The 10252-nt window shown below is 39.6% G+C and overlaps 1 protein-coding gene across 1 annotated transcript; it reads right to left on the bottom strand.

Moving 5' to 3' along the window:
* Positions 1-3528: 3528 nt before the first annotated feature.
* GOSR1 (golgi SNAP receptor complex member 1) lies at positions 3529-8009 on the bottom strand (the record flags this gene model as incomplete). The annotated part of the gene is given in 2 exon segments (XM_033090907.1): positions 3529-5030; positions 7927-8009. Coding segments are annotated over 2 exon segments (208 nt in total), but the record flags the coding sequence as incomplete, so codon positions are not given.
* Positions 8010-10252: the final 2243 nt, after the last annotated feature.

The following is a 10252-nucleotide window of genomic DNA, read 5'->3' on the forward strand; positions in this document are numbered from 1 at the left end:
GTCTTGTCTTTAAACCAGGCAGAATTGGTGGTTGTTTCATAGCTCTTTCCTAATCATGCAGCAAGATTTAAAATGTATTTTGTGGAACTAGCACAAGATTTGGCATCAAAGAGCCCCCAGGATTAAAATTCCTTGCTTTACTGTTCACTCTGATTTTGAGCAAATTACTTAATCCTTCTGGGCTTGTTTCCTTATCTGTAAGAAGAAGTCGACGTCACTCAGTGGTGCTGGTTTTTATGTAACTCGGTGGGGGTGTGCACACACAGGACGGGGCACGTTAGGTAGCCATCCAAAGGACCCCATGGACAGTTTGCAGGTCCTACACCTTGTCCCCTCTCCACACACACACAGTGTGATGACAGGGGGCTAGGACATGACTCGGAAGGTGGAGTGCAGAACAAGAGGAGGCTTCCAGGACAAGTGTGGGAAACAGAACTTCAGGGTTTCGTATGTAAGTGCACTCAGATAATACACTCATCCTTCCGCACCACGGCAGATAGGAGCCGAATCCCTCCTTCTCTCTTCCCACAGGCTCTCCAGGATGCATGTTTAATGAAGACTCATTTCCTTCCGCGTTTATCCTCACTTAGTCACTGTAACATAAGCTCACGTTTATCCTCACTTAGCCACTGTAACATAAGCTCACCTCTGAACTGCAAGTCCGCACCATTTACCCTTGTGATTTACCCTCCCCCGTCTCACTGCGCCAACCACGAAGACCCCAAGGGGGAACCAAAATCTATTATAACTCTAATGGTAAAGAAATAAAACCCCAACTCCAGCTTTTGTAAGTCTTTCTTCTGACAATGCATCTGGTAGGTGTTTCTCTTTGACGTTTTTGAATGACAAGTGATAGCTTTTCATACCTCTATTGTTTCACCCTGGGTTTTTTTTTTAAGACATCATGAGACATGCGAACCAAAGATTTTACAATCGTGACCCCAAACCGCCTCGATGGTACTGTTCCAGTACAAACGACCATACGCACAACCATTTAGATTTCTAATTTATTATTAAATTACATAACAAAGCTTCTTCCATACAGTCAGAAGATGCACATTTAGATGAGAACAAAAATTAAATACAAATACAATAAAACTGGTTCCAAGAAGCCATTTTAAAAGCAAAAAATTAGAAAGTGCATTTGGGATAGATTTTAAAAAATCTGTATTGGCATTTTTCATGAGGAAACATCTTCCATCATGGTCAAGTGTGACTGGAATTGATTTCCCTCCCTCTCTGAGAGCGAACAGGATGGCAATAAATGCAAAGACTTTGATATTAAAGTGAGAACTTACGAAGGAAATGAGAAGGATTCAAGACACGGGTCAGCTTTCTCTCAGTTTCTTACCCAGTAAACATCCTTAAGAGTCACTTGTCCCTTCCTCTCTTTCTTTTCCCCAATAAAACTTAAGGATATGCAGATTTATAAAGGAATAACAAGATGAGCTGAGAAAGACCATGATGGAAAGCTCTGCATCCTTTTGGAGACCATGCTAAACCTCTAGTCCCAAAGGAGAAAGGAACACAACCACTTTAATTTTCTGCGTGGAATCTGTTTGCTCGTCAGTGACACTTGCTCATTAGTTACACAAAATTCAGTGTAACACTAGACATAGCCATTTACCCTCAACAGCTTCGAACTGCCAGCTAGAAAACCCGGTTCCCAAGAAATCACATCTGGCTAATGATCAAACACGAGGTGTTAGAAACCCAAAAGGGCCAGTCAAGTTCTTTAAAGACCTTTTCATCAGGTTGAGATTAACAGTGACATAGAAAATTAACGGTGGGAATGAAAATCCAAGGTGCCTCAATTCCAAAAGTCATTATATCAAAAGACTCAATTTTTCTATTCAGATGTATTCAGCATCCAATAGGAAAGAACTGAATATTATTTGGTTCAAGGTATAAAAAGTGCCCTCATGATGTCTCCATTCTTAGGATTTTAGTCCCATGCCTGATCTGAGTACCAGGCGGTATGGAAAAGGCATTCTCTGTAAAAGTGAATTTGGAGAGAGGAATAATGGAGAAGGTAAGCCCCTTTCCTAATATTAGAAAAATAAAGGGAGACCAATGCAAGTTACAGGAAATCCTTCAGCATCTACTAGTAATAATAAAAAATGTAGAGATAGCCAGGACAGATCAACTAAAGCACTTGGATATCTGGGCTTGAACTTGAGTTATAGATTAATTATTAAAGTTTTTTTGTTGTTGTTATTTTTTACTAAAGTTATCAGTACACATAGAAACAAAATCTCAGAAGTATACCTCTGGGAATTTTCTGCTGTTTATGTTGCCATGATTTTTCATACTTTTTAGTGAAATGCTAAAGTTTTTGAGTGATTACAAAAAAAGATCTCCAAAGGAAAGATGCATTATATAAGAAATGGCTGAGGGAAACCGCTTGCCCTAAGAGGCAACATTTGGGACTAGCAACAGAAAATTCCTTCTGACCTCCCACCTCTGACTGGCTCTAACAAGGAGCTTACTGTTGACTCCTGGGCCTACCAACAGCTCTGTAAGGACAGCAAAAAAGAAGAGAAAACCAAGATGGTTAAAAAAAATAAAAAAATAAAACGGCATGAAACTGAAAGAGTTCAAATCAGCTATCAAGGGATCCAAATTGAGCCTCTCCTTATAATGGCACACATTTATTTCCTTGCTCTAGGGTTTCTTTCTGCAAATGAAGAAAGAGGAAAGGATGAACTCTGTCCTAGCTATCCACATTTGGCCCTGAGTCCCCTCACTATGGGCTACAGCAATGGGAGGTTAGTCAGATCTATCTGACACCAAATCTACACCACGCTTTTTCAACTTCCTTGGAAGAACTAGTTTCTTTATTTTCGTAAAGAAAATAACCAACACAATTCTGTTACTTCACTTAAGTAGAAACCTAATGGAAAGGCTCATCAGTCATCAAAAGTGTTTACTTAGTTGCAGCAAGCTAGATTAGCTCAGGTTCTGGTTTTACTGTCACACAATCAGCTTCAATGAATGCACCAAATAATCAGACCAGTAAAAAAGACTGGCATTACAATTAAATAAATAACTTTATTTATGATACTTCAGATTTTATAAATGACAACTCTATAGCAACCAAAGTCCCATAAATTCTAGCTGAGGCATAACCACCAATCAAGGCCCTTTGAAAAATCAAAGATAATAAAGTGTCAGGGGAGACAAGTTTCGTTCTCCCAGTAGAGAATTTGATAAATGAACTTATTTCCCTGATCGTTGAAGATTCACATTGGGAAAACTTAAACTTTCTTTCAAGGGCACCCCCAATCAACTACTGATCAAACAACCCATATTTAGAAAAATAAACCCCCTAGTTAAAAAAAATATATCAAATGCCCTTCACACCCAGAACATAATAAAACTTTGACACCAGAATGAAAAACCTCCCAGTCTCTGTACCAGACCAGGGTAAGTCTACCCATCAGCCTGTGTATCACGTTCATCTGAACGACTCCATCAACACATTATGATGTAGTTAAGAACTACATGCTATTTTCCTTTTATTCCCCATGGCACAATCTGAAGTCATTACTATAAATACCGTAATAAATTTCAGTAATGAAAAGCAGTCTTCTTTCTTGGTAAGGATTGTAGATGTTGGAAGTCTTCAAACTATTTGTGGTAATTCAGTTAGACAAGTAATGAATTTACAGAAATTGAGAAATAGTTAAACTTGAAAATAATTCTGGTGAGTGGTTTAAATGTCACTGTCCAGGGATGATAACAGAAGACAGGTGCAGATAGAGAGAGATTCTGTCACATGTACCTTCGACAGCTGAAACCATTCTCTGGATATGTGGAAAAGCTTAACAGATTTGGAATGAACAGGTTTTCACAGAATACAGAATTCCTGGTACATTGGGCAGTATAGTTCACAAAGCTTTTGCTCAGAAATTATGGGGCATTTACAAATGGAATTATCTGAATGGTGACCCCTCAATCAATGTCTTTGTTACATGTGGCTTGTTGAACAGATCTCACTGAAAACTGAGCCGTCCCCACTCAATTACCAGTGTTAATCCTGACATGTGGGGGAATAGCCGGGGGCACTGACAAACATTGGCTCTTAGCTTCTTTTTTCATGGCAGAATTGAGATTTCATTTTCGTGTAGCAGCAAATATTAACCCAATGGAAGAAACAAAAAATCAAAACAATAACTGCATCCTTTCAAATAGAAACCTGTCATTCTTGCTGTTTTTCCAGAAATACAGTTAACCTCAGTGTGCACAGGATTAAAAAATAAAGACAAACGCAGTTTTGCAGTGTGTGTCTTCTGTTTCAGACAACCTCAACTCTGTTGAAGTTGGCCCGTCAGCATCTTAAAGAATCTGTGAAAAATGGAATTTTCCTTGCATACCAAAAGAGTTGGGGATACAGAGTAGAAATTTATAGCACAGATTATCAAGAAATGACTTGTGATTTCTCATCACGAGGGTAAAATAAAAGGACAAGAACTATTTTTATTCACAACCCAATCTGGTGGCTGAAAGGAAAGCAGTCTTTGGATACGGAGAAACCTGGTTTCCTGAAGAGCCGGACTAGCTATGAGACATGGCTTGTCATCAGCCTTCTACACTACCACTGAAGCACAGAAACTCTGTTTCGGATTGGTTTACTTACCTCCTGGGGAGACAAAAGCAACTGAGAACGCTCTCTCTCTCTCTCTCAAAACTAAAAACAGAAGGAAGTGTGTGTTAGAAAACATAGCGCAGAAGAACTGGCTTCAGTTCAACCTGACCACGTCACAGAGTCCATCACTATGAGTCTTGAATTCATCCTGCTGGTCAGGCTAATTATCAGGGCAATAGACTTCTCCTTCCTACTCTTTCTTCTTCCAGATCAGGGCGTGAAAGCGGTGGTTGTCAAAAGTCCCTGGAGATGCCCCATCAATGGAAAGCATACAGCAGCAACAGGATGGTACAGACACCAATAACACCACCCAGGATGAGGGAGTCTCGCCGCTTCCTAAGGTTGATACGCTGGATCAGGCTGTTCACAGCAGGAAAACGATCTTTGAGAAATCTTTATTAAGGTCATATTTGGAAGAAGCCTCTTTAGTGAAAAGTCACAGAAATCACAAAAATAGAGATCAGGGGAGTCCAGAAACACTAACTGATGGGAAGAAAACCACACTGAGGGAGTCTTTAAAATACACATGCCAGAACTGGAAATGCCCAGGTCGCAAACAAATCCAAGTCTCCCAGTACATTGCAGTACACAGCTAAGAATAATGAAAAGAAAAAAATAGAGAGAGACGGGGCCGAAAATAACAGGAATACCTACCATGTATTGAGGGATTACTGCCAGGCTTTAGGGCAGGGTGGGAGCCAGTGTGGTCAGGAACAGAGGGAGGCATAGGTACAGCCAGCTACGGCCACCATCATCCCCAGTCCATCCCACTGCTCCTCTCTCTCTCTCCCTCCCTCCCTCCCTCCTCTCAGCAGACTGAAAAGTTTTGCCAGAGGGTTTTGGGAGTACCTGACCTCTCCTCACAGGGTGATAAGCCCCCTTGGATTCAGGCAATTGGTTGGAACCAACTCTTGGGTCTGTATAATCACGCACTGTTAATTACTTAATGTTTTTTATTTTCTTTGGCATCAGTAGGCAGGATATGGTAGGAAAGTGAGTTAAACTGCTCTAGCTGTCTTATTTGGGGAATTTAAAAAAGGAAAGACAGGAAAATTTCCATTTTAGGGATTTTATAGTAGTCACAACTGTGTTTTACTTAGTATTTCAAAACATCTTCATACTCTTACTTGTTTGTATGTTGCAGACCAAAGTGCATGCCTGTGTATCCTACATTGTTTTGCATTTCTAGCAATGGCTTCTGACTATACACCTGCAGGTGTATCCTTTTGCTAATAGAGGTATTATATCAAGGTCAGGAAGACCACCACCAAAAGCACTGAGGATACTGGAAAGCTGAAACAATCCCTTCTCCCTGCGAATCCTCACTGCATTTTCCTGTAGCAAAATGACTCCCAGCAGAGACTACATTTGTATATTTATGTATTCTACATCAAGACCATGTTTTCTCCTAATCTTGAATTGCCCTGTACATCCAGAATAGAGCTTTATACACTGTAGGCATTAATGTGTTTTTTGAATTAATAATAAAAGAACAATTTGCAGAAATAACTCTTAAAATGAAGAAGAATAGGAAGCATGAAGTAATAGGCAGAAACTTCTACAAGGTACAAATCTCATACTTGCCTTACTTGGTGAAAGAAGGATCAACAATCCCCTTGGAGAAAGTCTGAAAACTTCTGGCATTAGGAAACCTCGTCTACTGTAGACCTGCTTCTGTCCAGTTTACCTTTAGGGAACCTCCCCTCTCCCTTTATCATAATCTCGCTCGGCCCATGGAGCAGGGTGGAGGTGTCCTCGTCCTCTGCCATCAGCTGTACATGCAGCCTTACAACATCGGGATTACTGAGGAAGAATTCTCCTCGGCTAGTGCTGAGGTTAGGAAGAGGCAGTGACTCATACTGGGGGCATTTGCCACAGCTGTTAGAAAAGACATCCTTTTATCATGGGGATTTTTAAAGTCGTAGGAGGCGACTCTCATAGCCATCACTAGCACCACGAGGAGAAAACCTGCCTGAAAATGAGGGCAACACACTGGAAAACAGAAATAAGAGAAGGAGTAGGTGGGGGGAACAGAAAAAGGAAAGGCAGATTCTTGATTTAATAAAATCTGAGCTCCTGAATCTAGCCATGCCTTAAGCCAAATTCTATACCTGAATTTTACAGATATATGAACAAATTAATTCCCTCCTTTCCCCTCTCGAGTCTGTCTGAATTCAGTTTCTGTCACTACCTTCTCTTGGAGTCCTAAATAACTCATACACATTTTATTTCCTTTTTTTTTTTTTTTAAACACACATTCTTTTGGAATGATTGTAATTTGTGGTAACGATAAAAGGAGATAATGTATGTAACAGTACTCCTTAAACTGTATTGCCCTAGATAAAATATAAATGATTTTAGATGTGTGGTTTTGTATTTAGGGTGACAAGGAAGAACAAAATTCACAAAAAACCAACACACTTCAGAATAGTCAGGCAAGTAAGGTTTCAAACTATGTGACTTGAAATTACCCAAGACAAATACTCAACTTCTGAAAATTATATAGGTCCTTTCCCCCTTAGTAATTGGTGAAGGAAACCTTTTTCCCTAAAAGTCTTGACTTCTCAGAGAGTAAACAGGTTCATCAGTTTTCTCACTGGGTTTCTCAGAAGTATCAGTAATACTAACTTAAATTGGAAAACTGAAGAGTTGAAAAGGTAGAAGTCACAACAAACTAGCAAATCTATCCTAGAGTTCAGCTTGTATATAACAAGACACAATGAAAATACTCCATAAGCAGTTACAACTCATCTGTGCATATGGCTGTCTCCTTCCATCCCCTTCTAAGCATCTGCCACTGACTTATTTTCCAAACTGAAAAAGAAAAAGCATATAATTTATGGTATTTAGGTAAGAATACTGTACATGTGTGGAGTTCTAACATGGATATGAGAGCTTTTAAAATGTAAAATAATTTGAAAATTCACATTTATAATTTTTTTCTCAATCTACTAATAAACTTCTGGTGTGCCATCTTTTAGAAATGGTACTTAAACAGTATGAACTTTCATCAAGTAGTGATCCAAGGTATATTCGTATTATGTGATTAGTGACTGGCCTCTCCTGCTACTGATGAGGGCAACCTGCTGTGTGTGTGTGTGTGTGTGTGTGTGGTGTGTGTGAGAGTGTGAGAGAGAGAGAGAGAGGAGAGAGAGAGAGAGAGGAGAGAGAGAGAGAGAGAGAGAGAGAGAGAGAGAGAGAGAGAGACGAGAAGAGGACACATACCTATTCCCAACCACCCCCTAAACGCCACGGATTCAAATTTTCAAAAAGGATACTGGCCAAAGTGTTCATTTTGCTGTGAATTGACTTCAACACTCCTCTTTGTGAAGTCATATTTTCCTTTGTTGCCATAGCAATGCTGCAAGGGGAAGGAGAAGCTAATTAAACTGGCATTTAAAATTATCCTGCACGGATCCCTCATACCCTTAAAGGTGAGCAGAAACTAAGATGATCTTGAAAAGCCTGGGCAGAAAAGAAAATGAAAAGAAAAAAAAAATCACCTCCTAAGTCACCTTCCCATTGTCCTTTTTCTGAATGACCATCCATCCCCACTGCTGTCCTCTGATGTTTTTGGGGGGCAATAAGCCATTTCCTGTGTTTTTCCCCCCAAAGTTAACAAACCGAAATAAGATATTAACAGAGAAATCATAGATAATAAAATTATAAGAGCTTCTTAAAATGGTTTTAAAAGGGGCCAGCTACTAAAATATCCTTAATCAGGAAAAACTGTTGAGAGGGAAGTGGGGAATTACAACCATAAAGATAGAACCCAAAGTGCAACATATCACAAATACTCATACACAACAAGCCTTCAATTTAAAAGACTAATGTTCCAAAGTTCTACTTGAGACCTACCAAGATTTTAGGACACACATACAACAATTACGCTGGATTTCTAAGCTAGGTGACAAGGTCCAGAGTCATCAAACTACTGAAGAGAAGGAAAAGGCACTCTTTGCAGAGCATAGTTTCTTCTGTGTGACTACTCTGACGTCCTTTTCAGAGAATCCAGTTAACATCTTTTCGCTATCCACTGCCAGGATCATTCATTGCCAACAGTCTTATCTCCCCGGAAACTAGAATCCTAGAGGATGGGGTCAGTATCCATTTTCACATGTCACACACAGGGGACTATTTTAGATATTGACATAAAAGCAATAGGAAATAGAATGTTCTCGAGTAATTCTGAAAATATGTGAAACATTTTTTTAAAGCCTCCTGCTTCTGAAGAGCTTCTGGGAAGATGGTGGTCATAACACAAATTCCTGACCTCATTACCTCCATGGGGGAACACAAGAACCAAGGCAGACGTGCTGGGGAGGTCCATCTGAGGTCCCAAGTTCTCTTGCGATCTCCAGGAAAGAAAGCCAGAGAGGGCTACACTCTCTCAAGCAAGGGAAAAACCAGGGAACCGATGGCAGGAAGACCAGATTTTTCCCAGGCTGGGGCAAAGACCTGGGTCTCACTGCATCCTGCGAGCCCAGGCAGTAGGAAATTGGGGTCTGCATGTACAGGGGCTGCAGTGATGGACTGAACTGCCCCACAGTCCCCGCAGCTGGAAAAGGACTGCCACAAATGGCCGGAGAGACCTATCAGCAGAAGCTGACAGTCTAACCAGCTGGTGTGATACCCAGCCCCTAAGAGGAAAAACTGCTGGGCCATCCACTAGCACCTGGTAGGTCATTGCTTTAGGGTCTCTAATAGCCTGACTTTCGGGGAGCTGACCTGAAACATTTTTGGACAGGAAGGACCTAGTATCCTGCTGGAGCAAAATAGTCGAGAGAGTACTACAAGCAAATGATAAAGGAATCAAAACTGAAATTTCAAGATTTGAGAAGGCAAAGAAGAAAAACTAGTGTATAAGAAGAATAAATAAAAGAATACTTATTGAAGCACTGCTTGGAATGGTAAAAGATAAACAAAAAGAACCCCACCAATCTTCTCCCCCCACAAATGGAAACAACAGTAGAATAGTTTAGTAGGTTATGGCATAATCAGTATGAAAAATAGTTGGTTATTAAAAGAATGAGTTGGTATTATTTCTATTAACCTGGAGGGATGTTTATCATATACTGAATGATTAAAGCAAACCACAGAGATATGCAGTATGAGTCCTTTTTAAAGAAATAATCATCAAAACATCTCTGTGTATGTTTGTACTACAGTAAGAAAGGTATTAGATACACAAGTCAGTTAATACAAGTTACTTTAGGGGAATGGAGGGGAACTACCTGGAGATGAATCTTTTTTCTTTATACATTGAGAATTACTTAAATTATTACAATAAAAACATTGTACTTTTGTAATATATCTATATATTTATATTTATATATAATGATACTTTGCTATTTTAGTTCTTATTCATAATTGTTCAGTTTAAGTATATGTCTATGACAGAATATGAAACATTTAAAATGTGGTTGTTTTAAAATAAATTTACAAGGTATTTTCAAATAGGTATTATGCTCTTGTGTAAAGGAACAGAATTCAAATCTGGGTGGAGCAAGCTGAGGGCAAATCTTTGAATCATATATGCCTCTGTTTTTTAAATTGGGACTATCACCATCTCCCATGCACTTTGATTCAGAAGTGGATACAGAA

Source organism: Rhinolophus ferrumequinum, chromosome 21, assembly GCF_004115265.2.
Source record: "Rhinolophus ferrumequinum isolate MPI-CBG mRhiFer1 chromosome 21, mRhiFer1_v1.p, whole genome shotgun sequence".
Classification (NCBI taxonomy): Eukaryota; Metazoa; Chordata; class Mammalia; order Chiroptera; family Rhinolophidae; genus Rhinolophus; species Rhinolophus ferrumequinum.